The 23795-nt window shown below is 43.1% G+C and overlaps 1 protein-coding gene across 1 annotated transcript; it reads left to right on the top strand.

Moving 5' to 3' along the window:
- The first annotated feature begins 2003 nt into the window (after positions 1-2003).
- LOC139355119 (uncharacterized) lies at positions 2004-9459 on the top strand. Its single transcript, XM_070999446.1, has 2 exons — positions 2004-8845; positions 8921-9459. The coding sequence occupies exon 1, from the start codon at positions 5338-5340 to the stop codon at positions 5755-5757; it is 420 nt and encodes a 139-aa protein (XP_070855547.1). The 5' UTR covers positions 2004-5337; the 3' UTR covers positions 5758-8845; positions 8921-9459.
- The last annotated feature ends 14336 nt before the right edge of the window (positions 9460-23795 follow it).

Genomic DNA, 23795 nt, shown 5'->3' with positions numbered 1-23795 from the left:
TTATATTATCCAAAGTGAGATCTGAGTTATTTGATAATATAAAATCGGATATTTCATAATTTTTGAAGTGGTTTGTGGTGACTATTTAAAGCCAAGAATATTGTTTCCTAAAATGGTATATAAAACGTTATTAATTGTGGTTGTACCATGAAATGCTATTAAGAATGATCCGCTAAACTCGGAGTGGTTGACAATATTGTTACCGTTTATTAAAATGGCACCATCTTGGATAATATCTATTTTTTATTTTTCTCATTTATTTTTTTATAAATTGATTTCTTACCGTTTAATAATCGGGTAAAACAAGTTTTTTCTGAACTTAAAATGCAATAGTTATTAAAGAGTTCTTTCTTAAATGTAGACATTTCGTAGTACGTACTTGCACATTTGCGACTTGATTACTTATTAATAATTTACCTTCGGATTGGGAAATGGATCGGGCGTTACATATTTCGCATCTGTTTTTTATTATTGGGTATTTTATATAAATTATTAAAAGTCCTTTATGTAGTTCTATTTTGAACACAGATATATCCATTAAGTCAGCGATAATTACTGACTTTTGTTCCTGTTTTAATATTTCTTTAATATCTTTATTATTTAAAATTGTTGTATTAAAAGCATCAATTTTTGCAAGGGTGATAGTATCAATTAAATTTTGTGGGTCAAATGTTATTAAGCGTAAGCGATGTTTTCTTTGTGGTAAATCTTGATCAATAAAAACCTATTTCAAATCTTCACAAAGAGATTCTATTTATTTGAACAATTTGGAATTGATAATAGATTGTTTATTACTGTTTTCAATTAATTCATTGATTTTATTTTGTACATTAATGAAATTGTTATGATCCGCAGTTCCAGCCAACCGCTTCCACACGGTGCCGAACTCATTGATTCCCCTTTTTGATCTAGCTGATATTAACTGGGATTAAATTAATTCGATTGCCTCTATGTCGTATTTAATTTCCCATTGTGACCCTTTATTTGAATCTCTTTTTATAATAACTGATTCTATTGATATTATTTCTTTATAAAAACTTAACTTAGTTACGTGGAATAGGTAGGAACATCCTAGTTGTCTTTGAAAAGAAAAACTTCATGGTTCGAGTAGTCAATTGTTTCTGAACTGGTCCATTTTATGAATGATAAAATAGGTATTGAGGAAAGAAATTTATGTAAGTTAAGAAAAAATAGTTCATTAATTCTTAATATTATCTTTTTCTATTGTAAATTTGTATTTTATTAACTATTTGCTTTTTCAACTTTGGTTTAAGCTTATTTCTTTCTCCATATTTATTTTTATAAACAACTTGTCCTACATGATATAGTTTTTCTTTTCTGTTGTCTTTATCTCTTTCTAGCATTTTCTCTTGAGTTTTTTTCAATATTTGAGGAATATTTTCGTGTTCGATTTTATTATAAAGAATGTCAAAAGGTTTCTGGTTTGTTGTGGAATGAATACTCTGATTATAATCCTGAGCTGCTCTAATTACAATTTCAGAATAATCGCTTAGATTAAATTCTTCTTTTATGCATCGTGCTAATTCTGTTAGTGTCGAATGTGCCCTTTCAACCTGTTTGTTTGTTGTACTGTGCCTCGGATCTGCGTAGTGTAGAGTTAATCCGCACCTTTGTGCAAAAGATTTAAATTGGGCGGATGTAAAGCTCGGTACATTATCTGTCATAAGAACTTTGGCTTGAGGAAAATGTTGAAGTAGTTTTTTTATTACTTTATTTTTGATATTTAATTTATTTTGAATTTCTTTAACTACTAGGAATTTATAGACCGCATCAATACAAGTTATAAAAGTTAAACTTTGAGCATAGTATATGTCAATGTGTAAATTTTCTCCTACTTTAGTCGGTATTGGGGCATGTACAATTGGAATTTGAATAGGGTTTTATTTGTTCTTATTGGCAATTTTTCAATTTTTTATGTATTCTTTTAGTTTTGTATATAGATTGGGCCAATAATACAGTCTACTGATTTGTTTATAATTTTCGTCTAGTCCCCTATGAGCTCTTTTGTGTGATTCCTCTATTATTATAGCTCTATCTTCGACGTTTTCTGCGTCTTGTAGAAATATTCACGTAAAGAGAAGTTTATTAGTAAAGTTATTTTTTAAAGATTCTTGAATATGATATTAATCTTCTAAACTACAATGAATTCCAACCGTTATGTTAGGTGGATGATACTCTCTTAATATGGTTACTAAGTTCTCAACTGTATCATATTCGATTATGTGTGTCATCTTGCCAAAAATTTCCAGTGACTCATGTATTGTATACCTCCCCGTTGTTAATAACAATTGTTGTATTACATTTTCAAAACTACTTTCAGCAGAATGCTGTGTGTCTTGATCTGAGTTTGACTGATCAGAAACGTCTATATCGCTGTTTGTAATATTATTTATCTGTATCCGTGATAATGCATCGGCTACAACATTTGTTGTTTCGGGCTAGTATATTTTTTTCGGGGTAAAACTTTCTGTTTGTGCCTAACCGAAGTAGACACTTCCGGGTCACACCGCGGGACAAGGGGGTAATGGCACGGGGACGCTTTGCTGGCAGGACGATCGCGTCGCGGCAATGGTAACGAAGGTTACTGTGATGCCGAACCACAGGCGATGCGGAAATGCGCTGAGGTTGAGCTAACGTAGGTTAGCTGCTTGTGGAGATAGTGTATTACGAGCCCTGTTCCCAGAGGTAGGAAGTAGAACCGCGGAGTTATGAGATGTGTTGATAACTGTTTTATTCTTCATTTGGAACATGTTTATATACTACATGTTTATATGAGACGGTGAGTTAGTGAGACATATAATATGCTGATCAGCAATTCTCATATGCAGTGGGTTCTACTGAGCGCCTGGTACTGTTCCCAACTTGGCTACTGCTTGATTTGTTGGGTGTGGTCATGTTAAGTACCTTTGGGTACGAACATTCTCCCCCCCCATTGAGGGGTACCCTCAATTAAGTCGTGATGTCGGTCAGCCCTTGACCGAATTGTATAGGCAGCACCTAACAAATCATTGACCAAGGTGGATAGTTCCTTCAACTGAGGTTCATGTTTGTGATTCAGGTCCTTCACATCTTCTTGATGCTGCTTAACACTCCCCTTTGCGATAAAATTGACGTTACCGTGGGGACTGAAATTGTGCCCTCGTAGAACTTGATCATTTGGCACGTCTATGGTATGTGGACATTCTGCAACAAAACTAAGATATTCCTTGGTTAAGTTTAGAAATGTTGAACCAAAGTCAGCCTTCTTGTAGGTTTTAAATTGATGAGAAGTCGGTTCTATATTCATCGGATTTGTATCTTTTGTTGGCTCATAAGCAGCGTTCGGTCCTGCAAAATCACCTCTGCCTTCTACCAGAATAGGGTTGATTTCCGTATCAGATGAGGTTTCTTTATTAAGATAACCTGTGAGTACATAACCAAGCCTAGTGCCTTGTGCCAAAGGTTTATTAAATCCTAGTTCAAGAAGTTCACCGGTTATTACACGAGAATACACCTCAACCCCTAAGTTTAGATCAATGGGTCCAGGTTGCCGAAAGTCAGGATCTGCTAACGGCAGTCCCTCGGGAATATTAAGATCGGTATCAATCGGTACTGACGGTTGGTCTGTAATGACTGTTGGAATAATAAATACCTGTATTAGTGTTTCAAACCCTGATGTAACTGATGAGAGCTTTAGTGTTGATCTAATTGCTGTTGATACTTTTCATCCGATTCCAGATATTTCAATCGGTGACCTTTCCTTAAGAGATAGCAGATCTGCCATTCTCCTTGAGATAAGATTCACCTGTGATCCACCATCTATTACAGCGCGACATGTTTGTAATTGACCGTTTGGTCCTTGTAATGATACCTTGGCGGTCGCGAGCAGAGTATATCCCCCTACGTCGTCGTAGCCTGCAATGGTTACTGGATTGCTAGTTGGTCCTTTGTGTAACAGTGAATGATGCCGTTGCTGGCAGACTAGACAATTGGTCGGTGATCCACAGTTTTCAACCATATGAGCTGTAGACAAACAATTTGTGCATGCTCCGATTTGAATAATGGCTTGGCGCCGTGTTTTGGGGTCCATTTCCTGGAAACGGCTACATGCTCTAAGATTATGTGGTCCTAGGTGACAAATCTTACAGCTCTCTTCGTTGTGAACTGACTGATGGCGTAATGTTGCTGTAGGTTGAGCGCTTATCGTCTCCAGCATGCAAGCGCGCCGTTCAATAAACGTCAGTACACTCCTTAACGTTGGAATTTCCGTTGGTGCATCCGCTGAATTTTCCAGAGCAGGTAGAGACTGCTGGTCTAGTTTTCTTCTGATAATAAAACACAGGAGTGGATCCCAGGATTTTGTGCTCACATCGAGGTTTTTAAGAGTACTCATTGAGTTTTTGATAATGTCATGTAAGGCCCTTAGTTGGCGCGAACAGCCGTCTATAGGCTTATAGTCAACCATTTTTGCTATGGCGGCGAATACTAGTATTTTTCCGTTCTGGTACCTGGCCTTCAAACGCAACCAGGTGTCGTCATAGCCACCCTGTGAGAAGGCTGTGTCTGTCAAGACGTTTCTCGCTTCACCACGAAGCGAACTCTGTAGAATATGTAGCTTTTGACTGGCCGAATATGGTTTATTATGTACAAATTCCACAAAGAGATCATGGAACAGGGGCCAGTCTAGATACTCGCCGTTGAACTCCGGAATGCTAATTGGCGGAAGTGCCAAGTTTAGGCTCATTGGCGCGTCGTTTTCCCGAAGCAGGTTCATTTCGTATTCCTCGTATAATGTGTGGAATTGAGCTAGCTCTGCTTCTGCCAGGGCTGCGGCCTCAGGTGTGCTGTCCCAATGGAGATCAAGGTGCCTTTGTAGGGCTGGGGTGACGGTTGGGGCGTTCGAGGCTAATGTTAATGATGACTCCAATTCGTTGCATCTTCTCTGCAACTGTCGGATCACCGTGTCAATTGCGGAATCTCCTTTGACTTGATCTCTTGTTGTGATCTTGATGTTGGCCGACGTTCGTCTCGGGGCCTTTGTTGTCCAGAAAGATATTCTGATATTTTTCGACCAGCTCCTTAAGTGCTACTAATCGTGAAGTGTACTCACTTCCAGTGGGTAATGCTGCTTGCTGGACTTCTTCATCTAGGTCGCACAACTGCTGCCAGAGATCGTTTAACTGATTTAGCTTTCCGGAACAATAGCCGTCTCGGTGGCGTCGGTCGGCAGAATCCTTGCCATAATTCTTAATGAGCTGTTGGATTTTCCCTTGCAGCTCGTTTTGGGTGTCTAGTAATCGATTGTGTAAATCAAATCTTGTGTGACTTGTTTCCTCAATGAATGAAGTAGACATATTGTGTGTGTTGGAAACAAAGAATCTTGTGAAGCTGGATGAAGCTGAGTATCCTGTAAAGCTGGATGAAGCTGAGTATCCTGTGAAGCTGGATGAAGCTGACGTTCCTGTGACGCTGGAAGAAGAAGCGTATCCTGTGAAGCTTGATGAAGCTGAAGTTCCTGTGATGCTGGAAGAAGAAGCGAATCCTGTGAAGCTGGATGAAGCTGAAGTTCCTGTGACGCTGGAAGAAGAAGCGTATCCTGTGAAGCTGGATGAAGCTGAAGTTCTTGTGACGCTGGAAGAAGAAGCGTATCCTGTGAAGCTGGATAAAGCTGTGAGTCCTTTAGTGGGAAGGGGGTTGCTTGAGTGTGATCCTTTGTTGTTAAAGGATCACGTCGGGGTCACCAATGTTTGTGCCTAACCGAAGTAGACACTTCCGGGTCACACCGCGGGACAAGGGGGTAATGAGCACTTGTCGCTGGCACGGGGACGCTTTGCTGGCAGGACGATCGCGTCGCGGCAATGGTAACGAAGGTTACTGTGATGCCGGACCAAAGGCGATGCGGAACTGCGCTGAGGTTGAGCTAACGTAGGTTAGCTGCTTGTGGAGATAGTGTATTACGAGCCCTGTTCCCAGAGGTAGGAAGTAGAACCGCGGAGTTATGAGATGTGTTGATAACTGTTTTATTCTTCATTTGGAACATGTTTATATACTACATGTTTATATGAGACGGTGAGTTAGTGAGACATATAATATGCTGATCAGCAATTCTCATATGCAGTGGGTGCTACTGAGCGCCTGGTACTGTTCCCAACTTGGCTACTGCTTGATTTGTTGGGTGTGGTCATGTTGAGTACCTTTGGGTACGAACACTTTCAAAGAAAGAATACCATCTTTTCATTTCTACGTTTGTATTTTTATCCGAAATTTTAAACGATAAGGATTGATGGTCCGTTTGTATTTCTATGCCAATTACTCTATATAAATAATTTCGGAGATTTTTAAAAGCCCATACTACGGCTAACAATTCTTTTTTATTTGTGGCATAAAGTTGTTCCGTCTTGTTTAATGTTTTAGAAATAAACGTAATTGGTTTATTATCTTGCGTTAGTACTGCCCCGGTAGCTACGTCTGATGCGTCTGTTGTTAAAGCGAATTTCTTACTATAATCTGGCTGAACTAATTCAACTTGTGCTATTAGATTATGTTTTAGATGGTTAAAAGCTTGTAAGACTGATTCGTCAAGCTGTTTTGAAATTTTTGTAGACATTCTTTTAGAAACATTTCCATTTTCCCCACCTAGATATTTTGTTAATGGCTTAGCAATTTTTGCATAGTTACGGACAAATTTTCTGTAATACCCTGTTAGGCCTAGAAAACTTCGGAGTTCTCTAATATTGCGTGAAATCGGATATTTTGTAATTGTGGCAATTTGTCCGGGATCCGTTTTAATTACTTTATGATTATACTAAAAAATTCGGTTTCCAATTTAAAGAATTTACATTTTTCGAGTGAAATTTTCATATTTACTCTTTGTAAAATATTAATTATTTTATTTAAATCAGCATAATGTTGTTTAATAGTGTTTGAAAAAATAATAATATCATCCATATAGACATGGCAAGATTTTCCTACTTGTTCCCTTAGGATATCATCCATAGCTCTTTGAAAAATTCTGGGTGTGCTTGTTAACCGAAAAGGCATTCGTAAAAATTCAAATTTTCCGATATTAAAAGAAAATGCTGTTTTTTCAATATCTGAATCTTTCATTAAAATTTGGTGGAATCCAGATTCTAAATCAATTGTTGAGAAGTATTTAGCCTTTCCTAAATTAGCTAATATTACAGACGGGTCTTGCATATGGTGTTTTCGTTAAGATTTTTGTAATCTTTCACTAGTCTATGTTTGGGACTGCCATCTTCATTGTCCTTTCTTGGGTACCACAAGTGGTGAATTATAAGGGCTTCTACTTGGTCCTATAATATTTTCCTTAAGCATTCTATTGATTTCAGTATTAACGAAGTCTGAAACTGATAAAGCATAAGGATATTGTTTACTTTAAATGCCCTATCACTTTCGGTGTCGGTTCGAAATGGAATTTGTAAATTTAGTTTTGAATCTTCTTCTTCGATTAAATCAATTATTTTCTTCTCCAATACTTCTATTCGATTGGTACTCGACATATTAATATGGTTCATTCTGTTTCGCTTGGACTTTTTAGTTCCAATATTTTTTAGTTTTTTGTTGACGGATGAATCGACGTCGGTGTGTTTAGGATTTTTTGAACTAAACAGTTAACTTTTTTGTTGACGGAAATTTCATCGTCGGCGTGCTCAGGATTTATTGATCCCAAACTATTTAATTTTTTGCTGGCGGAAATTTCATCGTCGGCGAGCTCAGGATTTTTTGATTCCAAACTTGATAATTTATTATTGACGGATGTTTCTACGTCGGCGTGTTCAGGATTTATTGATCCCAAACTTTTCTCGCTACTTTCCACAAATATAGAATCTGTGTTTTCGTAATTTTTACAATCAAAATATTTTTTTTAAAATAAATTCTTTTAATGGAAGTGTATTATTGTCTTCGATTAAACTTCTATCGTTTTTTTCCTCACTATCATAATATATTAACTTTTCTGTCTTACCTTTATAATCCAACACTCCCTTTTCTATATTTATTATAGCTCCGATTTCTCTTAATAAATGAAATCCAATTAACTGGTCAGATCCAATCCTTCTATTTCATATATATTTATATAGTGATAATATTTAATTGTTGAATACCCATGAACTGTGGATACTTTTTTGTAAACTGAAAATTAATTTTTACTCTCAAAAATTCCCTTCTTAAGGGAGTGGCTCCCGTGCCTATTAGAATATTTTGCTCTTTTTTACCCCCTGTAGGGGTCTGATCTAAAAAATGATCTTCATTGATGTTATTTAATATTGTTACCTTATTAGCAAGCTGATTAACAGTTCCTTCTGGTTCTCCTTTTTGAGCTTGAGTTTTCTCCCTGGCTTGGTTTTTACGATAATAGTTTGAACGATTATTGTTTTGATAATAATTGTTATTATATCTTCCTCAATTAGTATTTGTCTGCCAATTATTACTAGGCTTATTTTGAATTTGGAGCGATGGATCAACGTCCATTGGCTCGACAGTTTGTAGTTTTTGATTGGAATTCTGATTACAGATTTGCCAAAGATTCGTATTCTGTGGCCAATTATTATTTTGGTTATAATTCCAATTATTTTCTGTTCCCTTAGTATTATTATTTCGTTTTGAGTTTATTGGATTACACTTAAGTTATTTCCCTGATTTTTGTTATGTCCCAAAATAGGACAACTTGTGTCCGCGAGTGGGCAGCGCCGGCTAGCTCTAGAGCACTTGGGGTGTGGGTACTCCAACCCTGCCCACACACACGCAACAATAAACAAAAAGATGTTTGTACTTCACAACACTTCACGCTGCAACAGCTGTCTTATGGCTGGACCAAAACATTGACGTAATCTGCAAAACTATAAAACTAACAAAACACGTGATTATCGCAAAACTAATTCCCCCACTTGTTCCTTTCTAGGTCACAGGACGCCATCAGATTTATTGTGGGCTTTTGGGGGCAAACTCACTTCACTTAAATTATTTACAGGACACCCGCCCGCCGGGTGCAACAATCACACAAAGGGATTTACGTAGACGGATAGACTGGTCTGTTTTCTTTGTTTCGGCCCCTACCTAAAAGAGCTCTCTTAAGTGGATCCCAGACCCGATGATAACACGCGAACCTATTCGACACGGTCGCTGGAGAGGATTTCCGGGGGATTAACAAGTGCTTGTATTTTTGTGATTATTGGCTTTGATGTTTTATATAGTAAGCCTCGCCCAGAAGGAGCGATAAGTGTTAAATAACTATTAGATACAAATATGAAAAAACACTCGCCGGCAATAAATAAACAGTTTTAAATTTGTGATATAAATAAATAAATAATCGTGCCAAATGGGTAGTATCTATGTGCAATATATAGATTAATTTTAAAGAGTAATATAAAATCCCCTCCCCCAACAAATATTATACGAAAAGAATATAAATAATTGAATAAATAAATAAATTAATGGGCAACACAACATAAAGATAAAAGAATCATTTCGTTAAGCCGCCAATCTCTTCCAGCTCCGGTTGGTGACGTAACTCCACGTGCTGTTACGCGCGATCGAGTCCTCCACCGAATTCTGGAGAGGATTATGCCCCCTCCTGGAGTAAATTCTCCACGCGCGCGGATGACATCTAGCAGGCACGACGGGTTCCTCCAGGTATCTAGCGGCTGGAGGCACCGGTCCCGCCGATTACGTAACCTTCGGCCGAGAACCGGGGTTGCTCCAAGAAAAAACTTGTCCAGGCCCTAATTAATGGAACTTGGCCAATATCTTTTTCGTCTCTTCTCGGCTGGTTTGAAATGGGATTCCTATTGGACTTTGCACGGGCGGGATCACTCCTTTTTATTTGTCGGTACTGCGTTCGAAATTTTGGCTGAACTTATCTAGGCGCTGATGGCCACTTGAACACCACGACCGCGTAAGGAGATAGCTAATTCAACGACTGCGCGCCGCCGACACCAAATCTGAACTGACCTAGTGTCGGCCATTTTCCTTCCGCCAACCCATGCAGATTACGGACCTCTGTTCTCTACATTCTGGGTCAATGTCCCTATAACCGGTTTGAATTTGAATTCGCCCCCGAGCTGACTCCAAATTTTCACGTTGCCCATCACTGGAAACCCTTGTCGCAGTTTGCATCCCTGGTTTTCTCGATTAATCGATTACTGAGGGATGGCGACATAACATTTTTATTTTCATTTTTAAAACCGTAATACCTATTTGCAAATTGAGCACGGACATTGTTTGATTCCAATTCCTGGACCTTTGCCAAAGCATTGGGCAAGTCCGGTGGCTTTGATGAGAAAAGAGTTTCTGATATTGAACCATTTAATCCACAGATTGTAAGGATGTTTTCCCAGCCAGGATATGCTCAGGGGTTGGCTAGGGCCTCCACAAAATATTTATAAATTTACAGTGGACCATGTGGGTTAATCGAGTGAGTTTTGAGGCGTGGTCTTTATAATTAGGAGAGAAAATCGAACCAAAAGGTACGTGACTAGACCTAAGACCGGTTACCGAGTTCGGGCAGACCCTGGACTTGGCAAACAGCTTTCGTAGAAATCTCGGGCGGACCCAGGGTTTCATTTCTAATAACTACGACAAAACTCGGGCGGACCCAGGGTTTTATTAATAACTACGATGAAACTCGGGCAGACCCAGGGTTTCGCTACTACTAGCTACGATAAAACTCGGGCGGACCCGGGGTTTCATTACCGATTACGATTTAACTCGGGCGGACCCAGGGTTTTATTACAAATTACGATAAAACTCGGGCGGACCCAAGGTTTTATTGATAACTAGGATATAACTCTATTAACGGCCGATATGTTTGTTAATTACGTGCAGGGGTTACGGTTCCGTTACGTTCGATCGATTCTCGGGTTAAGGTTATTATCATTCGTTATAATTAATATATTTATTCGGCGGGCTTGATAGAGACTGGTCGAAAGTCATGGAAAAGTACACACTCGTTGTCAAAATTCTAATTCATTAAATTTGTCTTTATTCACCGTTGGCTTCTCTCGCCTTCTCGTCTCGTTCACACAACTTCACAAAGTTTACAGTTTTTTGTTCTAATCGCGTTTCTTTTTGCACCAGTAAAAATCCTGCACGACTATTCCGTTTCGCTTACCGACTACAAAAACCGCGTGGTCTGCCTTATTGCGACTTATCTCGCCTTCCTAAGTAGGTCTATCCGGTTCCGATGTTCGCGTGTCAAATCCCCCTGAGTTCCTTCAAATTTTTTCGTTCTCCTGCCCATGGGCTTTCCGATCTCACCAAGTTCGAGACTCCCTTTTCTCCGTTTGGGAACAGCAACTCCTCTGCTCTGCCAAGCTCGCTTTTCGATATTCCCTCTCGCTCTCCGTTGTCGTCGACCGCGCATTCGCTGAGGTGGGCTTTGCGTTCCGTTTAGGTCGTTCGGCTTACTGCTCTCTCGCGCTCCTTTGGGGGTGAAATTCTTAGGCAACTGCGTAGGAGTTGTTCCCGGCCTCGCCTCTCTTCCCCGCTCTCCTCTCTCCCTTCTACTTATCGAATAATATATTTGTCGGAGATGTATAAGAAGAAAGAAAATGTAAAAGAAACTGTAGAGCGTTAAGAAAGAGATAGAATAAAGAATAAAATAAACTAGTCACTAGGTTATTTGTGGTTCCTGTCATTTGCACAATTGCTGAGAGCGTGGATTGAGAACGAGAGAGAGTGTCGTCTCAGCCGAGTGTGGCGCGGTCATGGTCAAGGTCAAGGACTCTGAGAGAGAGAAGGACCAAAAAGGAATTGCAAATGAGAGAGAGAGAAAAGAAAGGAATTTGCAATTAGATGACGTGTGTCATTTTGACGTGTGTCAGAAGAAGCCGGCAGAAGGAAGCCGACTTCACTTTGCTTTTGATATCTGAACGGAGAAGACGTTGACCGCGACTCACTGCGCATCTGCAACAATATGCAAGAAGGAGACCAGCAAATGTCTCAGCCCCTGACATCAGAAGTGGGATCGGCTCAGGCCCAGCGTGATAGTGAATGGCGATCTCTGTTGGAAGCACAAAATCTACGATTCATCGAAATATTAAAAACAATGCAGCAGCCTGCTTCAACAACAACAAGTGAAAAATCATTGAGACTACCAAAGTTTAATCCAGACGCGGCTGAAGCTGACGCCAGCGCGTGGCGCAAAACAGCCGACATGATTCTCACGGAGCATCCTCTGGAGGGCAGTGCGCTGGTTATGTCGCTGAGTGGAGCACTAGAAGGGAGCGCTTCCCAATGGCTTGCACAGATCAGGTATTACCTGGCCACAATTCCAAGAGTTGTTTGTTCAGCGCTACGACGATTCTGAGACGCCGGCCGCCACCTTATTGAACATTCTCAACGGACGGCCGAAAACGGGCGAGTGTTTGTCAGCGTACGGTAGCCGATTAGTGACGTCACTTTTGACAAAATGGAAGTCGATGGACATCGAAGAAATAGCTGTTTCTTTCGTGCTGGCACACACGTCACAAATCGACACTAGACTGCAGCGTCTACTGTTCACCACCAATATAACGAACAGAAATGAACTACAGCAGCAGTTGAAGGCGTACGCATACAGCAAGCGAAGTGAGCATTTGGCTTCAGATCTTTCGATAGGCCCCGACAGGAAGAGATTCAAGGCACACACACCAATGAAGTGCCATTACTGTGGAATTTCTGGACACAAAATGCTGGACTGCCGTAAAAGGAAGGCAGAACAATCAAAACCAAATCAATCGTTTGGAAGACCACTGGCGGGACGAGACAGGACTGGCGTGACTTGCTTTAAATGTGGAATCGTCGGTCATATTGCATCGGCATGTATGAAGGGAACAGCAGCATCGAGTAGCAGTATGAACGAGAAGCGAGTAGATGTCTGTGCAGTGTTGGAGCAGAAAGGAATTTTATATCAATTTGATGAGGCCTTTCCATTCTTTTTCGACTCGGGTGCCAAGTGCTCCTTAATAAAGGAAAAGTTAGCAGTCAAACTGGCCGGAAAAAGATTTAATAATTTAGTCATTCTAAAAGGAATTGGAACAAATGTTGTACACTGTAATTTACAAATACTGTCCACCATACAAATTTGTAAATTTAATTTGGAAATCATGTTTAATGTAGTTATGGACGAGCATTTGAAACATGACATAATGATTGGTCGTGAAATCTTGGCACTTGGCTTTGGCATAACGATGGATGCTGATAAATTTAGTATTTTTAAAAGTAAACAAATTAATTCAATATCCGATGAAACTATTACAAATTATGATAAGCTATTTGATGAAAATTATGATTTAAGTGATAATGATAAGTCTAAATTGAAGAACATTGTTGACCAATACACTGAGCATTTTATTGTTGGAATACCGAGCAGACGTGTCACGACTGGAGAATTAGAAATTCGTTTATTAGATGCCAATAAGACTGTGCAGAGACGTCCATATCGACTTGGCGTAGATGAAAAGGAATTAGTTAGAGATAAAATCAAAGAAATGTTGGCGGCAAATGTAATACGTCCAAGTAGTTCTCCATTCGCGAGTCCAATCTTGTTAGTTAAGAAGAAAGATGGCAGTGATCGTTTGTGCATAGATTATAGAGAGCTAAATGCAAATACAGTGGCTGACAAATATCCTTTGCCTCTAATATCAGATCAAGTAAACAGACTGCGTGGGGGTAAATACTTCTCTTGTTTAGATATGGCTAGTGGGTTTTATCAGATTCCAATAGATGTAGGATCTATAGAGCGAACTGCTTTTGTAACCCCTGAGGGCCAGTACGAGTTTCTATCTATGCCATTTGGGCTGAAGAATGCCTCTTCGATTTTTCAGCGAGCTATAGCGCGAGCACTGGGTGACCTGGCGTACTCCTATGCAATTGTTTACATTGATGATGTAGTGATAGTAGCAAGGTCAAAAGAGGAAGCATTTGAAAGATTGACAGTTGTGCTAAAGGCTCTATCGGAAGCAGGATTTTCATTTAATATAAAAAAATGCTCTTTTCTGAAAACTGAAATAGAATATCTTGGCTACTTGGTCAAGGATGGTAGTATTGAACCAAATCCGCGAAAAATACAAGCTCTGGCTGGACTATCTCAACCAAAGAATGTTTCACAATTACGACAATTTATAGGATTAGCGTCGTACTTCCGTAAATTTGTCCCACAGTTCTCTGAACAGATGAAACCGTTATATCAGTTGACTTCCAAAATTAGTAGTTTCGTTTGGAAAGCTGAGCATGAAGAAATACGGCAGAAGATCATCTCAGTACTAACACATGATCCGGTTTTAATTATTTTTGATCCACAATATCCCATAGAGCTGCATACAGATGCAAGTGCAAGTGGCTATGGTGCCATTCTCATGCACAAAATAGACGGTAAGCCTAGAGTGGTCGAATACTTTAGCAAGTGTACATCGCCCCCAGAATCGAGGTACCATTCATACGAATTAGAAACTCTGGCAGTATACAACGCTGTAAAAAGTTTCCGACATTACCTTCACGGTCGAAAGTTTGTAATATTCACAGATTGTAATTCATTGAAAGCAAGTCGTGCTAAAATAGAACTAACGCCGAGAGTTCACCGTTGGTGGGCATATTTGCAATCATTTGATTTCACTGTAGAGTACCGCAAGGGAAATCGCATGGCGCACGTGGACTTTTTATCCAGAAATCCGATTGTCATTGAATGTGAGACAACCAATAGAGTACCCGAAGTCCGCATCGACCTGACAGAGGTGACAGACAACTGGCTTGTAGCTGAGCAGCAGCGTGATTCGTGTGTAAGGGAAATTATAGTCCATTTGAATGATGGAGAGTTGTTGGAGAGTTTAGCAAAGACGTATGAGCTAAGAGCAGGAATTCTGTATCGGAAAATTCAGAGAAATGGAAAAACACGCTGTCTACCTGTAATCCCAAGAGCCTTTAGGTGGTCTGTAGTAAATCACGTCCATGAAGCAATCATGCATTTGGGGTGGCAGAAAACGTTAGACAAGGTTTATGAGCAGTATTGGTTCGAGCATATGTCCAAGTATGTACGAAAATTTGTAGAAAACTGCATCAAATGCAAACTAGCAAAGCCTCCATCAGGGAAAATTCAAATGGAATTGCATCCAATTCCGAAAGTTGAGATACCTTGGCATACTGTGCACATTGATATTAGTGGAAAGCTGAGTGGTAAAAATGATACCAAGGAATATGTCATAGTACAAATAGACGCATTTACTAAATTTGTTCACCTATATCATACTTTGCATTTAGATGCAGAAAACTGTATTAAGGCTGTAAAATCAACAATATCACTTTTTGGGGTACCTAACCGTATCATAGCAGATCAAGGCAGGAGTTTCTCTTGTGGGAAATTTCGTGAGTTCTGTTCAATGCATAAAATAGAGTTACATTTGATAGCAACAGGTGCAAGTAGGGCCAATGGACAGGTTGAAAGAGTCATGAGCACGATGAAGAGTATGTTGACAGCGGTAGAGATAGGTGAACGTTCCTGGCAGGATGCACTCAGTGAAGTACAGTTAGCCATGAATTGCACAACGAACAGGGTAACAAAGTATAGCCCATTAGAAATATTGATTGGAAGAGAGGCCAGGCCAATGGGCTTATTGCCAATAAATGAAGAGACTAAAATAGATTGTAAGCAAGCGAGGGCTCAGGCCAAAGAAAATATTGAAATAAATGCGAAATATGAAAAGAATCGAGTTGATAAGAATAAGGCCAAAGTTGTAAAATACAAGGTTGGGGATCATGTCTTACTTAGAAGTGAAGAGCGGCATCAGACCAAATTGGATCCTAAGTTCAAAGGACCTTTTGTGGTTGCCGAGTTGTTGGAAGGTGATCGATACCTGTTAAAATCGTTAACTAGCAAGCGAACCTAAAAGTATTCGCACGAGAGTTTGAGAAGGCTGCCGGACGAGCAGATCTCTGATGAGACTATTGAGGAAAGTGACAGTGGTGAAAAAGACACTCGTCGTGAGACATCAAACACAGGGGCTAGATTTGATCAACAATAGTCATGCCTGGTATGGATGATATTGTGTGATGCAGTTTGGATCTGAGCAGATCGTGGCACTAAAGGTGCAAAGCGTCGCCTGGGGCGGCAAGAGCCTGTAACTGTGGTTTGATAACAAGGATAGCCAAATGGTCGGGTTTGCGCAGAAGAGTACGAGCTACTGAGAGAGTTGAACCAGGTCAAGCCGAAGGCACAAGTGTGGAACCAGGAGTGTTCTGTCATGGTGTGTGGCGCGGCTGACTGGTGAGACAAGTTTGATTTGACTCACTGTACGATGTGAGAAAGCGAGATAGCCTGCGAAACCGACATTTGATGACGCAATTTATAAAGTTGTGTGTGTAGACTAATTATTAAGCTAAGAATGATGTTGAAAGATGTAAAAGATGAAAAGAGAAATAAAGCAAGAATGATATCAACCTAGTGTTACAGTATGCACACGAGGACGTGTGAAAGTCAGGATGGCCGTGTCGGAGATGTATAAGAAGAAAGAAAATGTAAAAGAAACTGTAGAGCGTTAAGAAAGAGATAGAATAAAGAATAAAATAAACTAGTCACTAGGTTATTTGTGGTTCCTGTCATTTGCACAATTGCTGAGAGCGTGGATTGAGAACGAGAGAGAGTGTCGTCTCAGCCGAGTGTGGCGCGGTCATGGTCAAGGTCAAGGACTCTGAGAGAGAGAAGGACCAAAAAGGAATTGCAAATGAGAGAGAGAGAAAAGAAAGGAATTTGCAATTAGATGACGTGTGTCATTTTGACGTGTGTCAGAAGAAGCCGGCAGAAGGAAGCCGACTTCACTTTGCTTTTGATATCTGAACGGAGAAGACGTTGACCGCGACTCACTGCGCATCTGCAACATTATGCAAGAAGGAGACCAGCAAATGTCTCAGCCCCTGACATATTTATGTTTGTTTGCGCCTAGGCTTATTATACTAATTATTTAATCCATTGATTTCTCTTAAAGCTAATAAAAATCAAAAGGAATAACAATAACAAAAGTATCGTATTTCCTTCTCCCCTCCGTGGGGATCGGGAATAATTGTGGCGGCGTCGGAATTCCGTCGTCGGAGACTTAGAGTCGGGAAGCTAGTATCTTGGGAAACTTCCCACTCGTCCTCGGACGACTCAGCGTATCTACGCCGTAGGAGCGGTTGGTCGTCCTCTTGCTCGTCTTCCTCGGACGGGAGTCCCAGGTGCAATACTTCCGCGGGCGTATCCGACGGCGTCGTGCGACTCCAGTTCCCTCAGCGGCATCTTGTTCGTCATTTGTCGCCTGTCCTGTGCTCCGTCTGGTGTGGGGGCGTGGGTTCCCGGGCCACCTGGATGTTCTCGTTGGAGTATCCTTCCCTCCATGCTGCTCGTGCAGCCAGGGGAGGTGCACGAGTGCTGCCGCAGTTTGCCTCAAACTGGAACGCGGGGAAAAGGTTGGTAGCCCCTGTACGTCGAGGGATGAGATTCCTCAGTTGGAAAACGTGGGTTCGACTGGTACCAGAATGTCGGGAATTCCGAGGACGCGTAACGGGGTGATGCATATTGGGGAGACGCGTAGCGTGGGGACGCATACCGGGGAAACGCGTACCGTGGAGACGCACCCCTGTGGGATGTACACCCAAGTGAGGTTTCCCGGGCTGTCTCGTCTGGCGGCTCACTCGAGCACGATGGGTTGTCCCTTTCTGCTTCCGTCGCAGCCTCCTCGTCACTGTCTTCCGTGCCCGCCAAGGTGTGGTCGATATTCCCTCCTCCTCCGATTCGGATCCACCGTCGTCCATCTCGCCATCCTCGCCGGTCCACTGTTGAGTGGAGTCTGACTCTTCTTATTCCATAGTATTTGTAGTGGGTAGATAACTTACTTCATATAACTGACCGTAAAATTTCTCTGCCTACTGGTGCAGCTCCCAATAAACGACTTATATCTAGTTACTATCTTAAGATACTTGATGTTATCTAAGGATACCTTACGTTACTTCTTCAACTTCCCCTGTTTCATCGTCTCGGAATTCTCTCAACTCTGCAATGTTGGCCACTTTCCTCTTACGTTCCCGGAACGGGCCGTCATATTTCGGCGCCAATTTCGCCGCAAAGCCGTCGACTCCTCTGGACAGTTGGTGTTGTTTTACTAACACGAGAGAACCCAAGGCGGGGCGCCATTCTCGTGTTCTCAGGTTATAGTGGCGCATCTGGTCGGCACTCGCCCGCTCCGCATTATTTTGACGACCTCAAATATTTCCTTGGCCTCGTGTCTTCTCTTCGTATAGCGCCTTGGGCATCCTTGGTTCGCGGCCTTGTATCAGGAAAATGGGGCTGAAGTTTGTAGTATCTGAGATACTAGAGTTGACTGCCAGTGTTATCTCTGGTAGAAGGTTGTCCCAACTTGCCTGTTCACCCTCGATGAGTTGCGCGATCATGGTTTTGACGGTGCGGCTTGCACGCTCCTATACGATCGCCAAACACTCCTTTTCGGTCGTGGTATAATTTTCTTCAGCTTTCTTTAGCCGGCGGCTGATGTAGGCGATTACTCTTTCCGCTCCATCCATCTCCTGAGTCAATATTGCTCCCAATCCGACGTCACTCGCCTCCGTCTGGACCGTAAATCGTTCGTCAAAGTTAAGGCAGGCCATGGTGGGGGCGCTCGTGAGACGTTCTTTAAGTGTGTCGAAGGCAGCCTATTCTTCGGTATCTCAGCGCCACTTAACGCTCTTCCTTAGGAGCTTGGTCATCGGCTGAACGATCGTCGCAAAGTTAGGTACGAATCTACGGTACCACGATGCCATCCAGAGGAAGGTGGTCGGAACTCCCTTACTGCTGCTATTTTATCGGGGTCTGTACGAATACCATCCTCGCTTACCATGTGGCCCAGGTACTTGAGTTTTCTTTTAAAAAATGAAAATTTCTCCTTATTAATGCGTAGGTTAGCAGCCCTGAGTCTCTGAAATACCTCTCGTAGGTTTCGTGTATGTTCTGCTCAGTCTCTCCCAATTACAACGATGTCATCCAAACACGCAAGCGCGAACGGATCTAGTTCGGGCCCGATGACACTATCTAGGGCGCGTTGGAACGTCGTGGCTTCGGAGTGTAACCAGAATGGCGTGACACGCCACTGGAAGAGACCCCGCCCCGGGACTGTGAATGCAGTATACTGTTTAATGTCTGATGCCATGGGTATTTGCAAGTAGCCACTTTTTAGGTCTTATGTCGACAAGACTCGGGCCTGGCGGAGTCTCTCTAAGATATAATTAAAACGAGGTGTTGGATACGCGTCTGGTATTGACCTCGCGTTTAATTGTCGGAAGTCGACACACATCCGACACTCGTCATTCTTTTTACGTACTAGGACGATGGGTGTACTATATGGGCTTTTGGAAGGTTCTATCTGTCCTGCGGCTAACAATTCGTTCACCTGGTCGTCAATAACTCGTTGCATCGCTGGATTCTTTGGGTAGAATCGTTGTTTCACCGGGCGATCATCTCGCATTGTGATCGTGTGTTGTGCGATGTGTGATACCCCTGACATCACCTCGAATTCTTTCAGCTCTTGTTGGAGGAATCGATTTATGTGTACATGGTCCGCTACTGACCATTCCCCTTCTCGCCGAGGAGGCGTGGCTTCTTCTTCCTGGTATTCCTGTGCTCCCTGGTTTTTCTCTTGTGTCCTCTCCCCTTCCTCCAGTTCGTTTTCCGAATGCTCCTCGGTCTTCTCTCCGACTTCTGTTACCTCCAAATTCGCCTTGCGTACGTCTTCCATGTCGGCGGTAGATCCCTCTTGGGTAACCTCTGCCCCGAGCCCCTGTAAATTAGCCATGACCGGCCGGTTCCCTGCGTGGTGGTTCTCGTTGGTGCGGGTGGTTTTCGGTCCCGCCTCACGAAGATGTAGTCGAGCCCGTCCACATCGTATTGTAGTGCCGATCGCGTAGTCAAAGTCGAAGAAAGTCAAGTCCTAATATTTCTATATCTAGCATAGAGTTCATTACCAATAGCGCTAAATCTACTACTCCGAGGTCGATGTTGGTGACCACCATTCCTGTGATACTGACGCTGGTCCGGTCTGCCAAGCGTATGCCGGTGTACACCTCTCTCACTGGCACTGATGCTTTCAGCTGTCTGAGGAGTGTTTCGTTGATGAAATTTCTCGTAGCCCCGCTGTCGACAGTGGCTAACACAGAAATGTCGGCGACAAATACTTGCGCTACAATCTTCCCGTCTTCTACGCGCAGGGGTGCGCCTATTCCCAGTTCTCGGGTACTCTCGTTCCCAACTGCTCCCGGGTTGGTCGAGGACGTTGTTCGTTTCCCGACTCGGGACGTCTACATCAATCAATAGTCCTGATCCCTTCTCTTCTACAATGCCAACAAACCAACCGTCGGGGGCTCCGACACTCCCTCGCAAAGTGACCCTCTGCGCCACAGTTAAAAAAACTCCGACTTTCGGGAGGTGTTTGTAGCGCCTCCTGATTCATCATCCTATTCGAGATTTCTTCCCGTGGCATGATGTTGGGACGAGGTTTTGAGGGGGTTTGCGTGCTTCCTCGGAAAGAGTTGCGAACCTGGACGGGGTTCGCCGGCATCTATGACCTCGGAGACTCTCGGGTGTTCCCGTGAGCTTGGCCGAGACTCCGGTACGAGCGTTCTTGGGACTGTAATTGTATACGGTCGCGATGTTGTATACTCTCGAACTCGACTACGAACTGTAAAAGCTGGCCTAAGGTCTCAAAGTCGCCACGTTTTCAATACATCTGGTATGTGGGAAGGCAGTTCTCGTAAATCCTATCTAACTCCTTCATCTGATCGTACCCTGCGTGTCGCATCAGCGTTCGGATTCCGATACTATAATCCTTAAAGCCCTCTCCCTCACGTTGGTAACGAGCTCTGATGTCGTCTTCTAATCGTCGGAAATAATGTGGGGGTAAGAAAAAGTCTAAGAACTCCCGCCGGAATACTGGCCAAGTGGCTCCCTGCAGTTGGCTGGTCCTAAACCACCGGGAGGCCCTGTCTGTAAGAGTTTCTGTCATAACTCTTGGTAGTTGGCTAAGGGAAGGGCGTACGATGTAGCCCTCTCCTCCAGTTCATCTAGGAACCCTAACGGGTCGGTATGGCCATTGAATTTGAGACCCCATTTTCGGACTTGTTCTGCTATGTCACCGTGCGCTGTGGCCCTCCCCAACCCATTTCGTTCTCCTGTGTAAGATTACTTTTGGTATTATTACGGCCGGTGGCTCCCTCCGTAGCAACTGCTCGTTTGCGGTCGACAGGGCTCCCGCCTCTAGGGGTGAAAAATCCTGGTACCTGTAATTGGATTGACCTGGGGTCTAGGTCGGCTTCTTCTACCCTTTTCACGTCGTCGTTTGCTCCCACATTCGCGAATCCGGTTTCTAATCGGGCCAATCGGGCACCCTGGGATGGAGAGAGCTCACCTGCTTTGACGATTTCTGCAAAACGCCTTCTCATCTCGTCCACCTTGCCTGTGCCGTCGAATCCGAATTCCTGTGCGAATGATGAGATCCAGCGAGTCCCTATGCGACTGTCTGGCGAACCAAAAGTAGTTTTCTTTCCTTGTTCGTTTTCTGCCATTGCGTAATATCCGGTGTGGTCCTTTTATGTTTCTCGTCGAAAATCCGTTCTTGATCAAAGTTCTTGCTCCTTAACTACTTTAGCCAGCCTCCCAATTTACGGGTCTTTAGTCCGCTTGATGTTTTTTTTTGCCTAGGGCCTCCACAAAATATTTATAAACTTACAGTGGACGATATGTATTAATCGAGTGAGTTTTGGGGCGTGGTCTTTATAATTAGGAGAGGAAATAGAACCAAAAGGTACGTGACTAGACCTAAGACCGTTTACCGAGTTCGGGCAGACCCTGGACTTGGTAAACAGCTATCGTAGAAAACTCGGGCGGACCCAGGGTTTCGTTTCTAATAAGTACGATAAAACTCGGCCGGCCCCAGGGTTTTATTAATAACTATTATGAAACTCTGGCAGACCAAGGGTTTCGCTACTACTAACTACAATAAAACTCGGGCGGAACCGGGGTTTTATTACTAATTACGATAAAACTCGGGCGGACCCAGGGTTTTATTACCAATTACGATAAAACTCGGGTGGACCCAGGGTTTTATTGATAACTGGGATATAACTCTATTAACGGCCGATATGTTAGTTAATTACGCGTAGGAGTTACGGTTCCGTTACGTTTGATCGATTCTCGAGTTAGGGTTATTATCATCCGTTATAATTTATTTATTTGCTCGACGGGCTTGATGGAGACGGGTCGAAAGTCAAGGAAAAGGAATACACACTCCTTGTCAAAATTATAATTCATTAAATTTGTGTTTATTCACCGTTGGCTTCTCTCGCCTTCTCGTCTCGTTCACACAACTTCACAAATCTCCGTCTACAGTTTTTTTGTTCTAATCGCGTTTCTTTTTGCACCAGTAAAAATCCTGCACGACTATACCGTTTCGCTTACCGACTACAAAAACCGCGTGGTCTGCCTAATTGCGACTTATCTCGTCTTCCTAAGTAGGTCTATCCGGCTCCGATGTTCGCGTGTCAAATCCCCCTGAGTTCCTTCAAATTTTTTGGTTCTCCTGCAATTGGCCCTTACGATCTCACCATTTTCTTACCACGCAGTCGCAGTGGTGAACTTCTCGGCAAGTTCGAGACTCTCTTTTCTCCGTTTGGCAACAGCAACTCCTCTGATCTGCCAAGCTCGCTTTTCGATATTGCCTCTCGCTCTCTGTTGTCGTCGACCGCGCAGCCGCTGAGGTGGGCCTTGCGTTCCGTTTAGGTCGTTCGGTTTACTGCTCTCTCGCGCTCCTTTGGGGGTGATATTCTTAGGCAACTGCGAAGGAGTTGTTCCCGGCCTCGCCTCTCTTCCCCGCTCTCCTATCTCCCTTCTACTTATCGAATAATATATTGATGTTTGTTTGCGCCTAGGCTTATTATACTAATTATTTAATCCATTTATTTCTCTTAAAGCTAATAAAAATCAAAAGGAATAACAATAACAAAAGTATCGTATTTCCTTCTCCCCTCCGTGGGGATCGGGAATAATTGTGGCGGCGTCGGAATTGCGTCGTCGGAGACTTAGAGTCGGGAAGCTAGTATCTTGGGAAACTTCCCACTCGTCCTCGGACGACTCAGCGTATCTACGCCGTAGGAGCGGTTGGTCGTCCTCTTGCTCGTCTTCCTCGGACGGGAGTCCCAGGTGCAATACTTCCGCGGGCGTATCCGACGGCGTCGTGCGACTCCAGTTCCCTCAGCGGCATCTTGTTCGTCATTTGTCGCCTGTCCTGTGCTCCGTCTGTCCTCGCGATTTTGCATGGCATTGTCGCCTTCCTCTAGGGGCGGGGGCGTGGGTTCCCGGGCCACCTGAATGTTCTCGTTGGAGTATCCTTCCCTCCATGCTGCTCGTGCAGCCAGGGGAGGTGTACGAGTGCTGCCGCAGTTTGCCTCAAACTGGAACGCGGGACCTTGTCCTAGTGGTGGAATTATGTCCATCGTCACCTGCCGGACTTGGGTGACCCGATATCCCCCAGGGTTTGTCGCCCAGTGGTAATCCTGTCGTTCCCTAACGAAGCTGGCAGTCCACTCGCTGTCTTCATCCTCCTCTTCTTCGGACTCTTGTGACTCCCTGTACCGGTTTACCGTCGTCTCTGTTGTCCGCTGGTATACGCCTTGCCCTCGTCTGGGGTCACGCGAGCGACCTCCGGTGGGTGCGTAGTCGGCGTGTCGGGCTTCATACGTATGCCCCTCCAGGTTGGCAAAGGATGCTGGGTGAGGGGAATGACACCGCC

Source organism: Drosophila suzukii, unplaced genomic scaffold (assembly GCF_043229965.1).
Source record: "Drosophila suzukii unplaced genomic scaffold, CBGP_Dsuzu_IsoJpt1.0 scf_9, whole genome shotgun sequence".
NCBI lineage: Eukaryota > Metazoa > Arthropoda > Insecta > Diptera > Drosophilidae > Drosophila > Drosophila suzukii.
The sequence above is the reverse complement of the archived record's forward strand: the minus strand, read 5'-3'. Positions and strand labels throughout refer to the sequence as shown.

Excerpts from the sequence above, each read along its gene's own strand:
- LOC139355119 (XM_070999446.1), top strand. The coding sequence starts at position 5,338 with ATGAATGAAGTAGACATATTGTGTGTGTTGGAAACAAAGAATCTTGTG.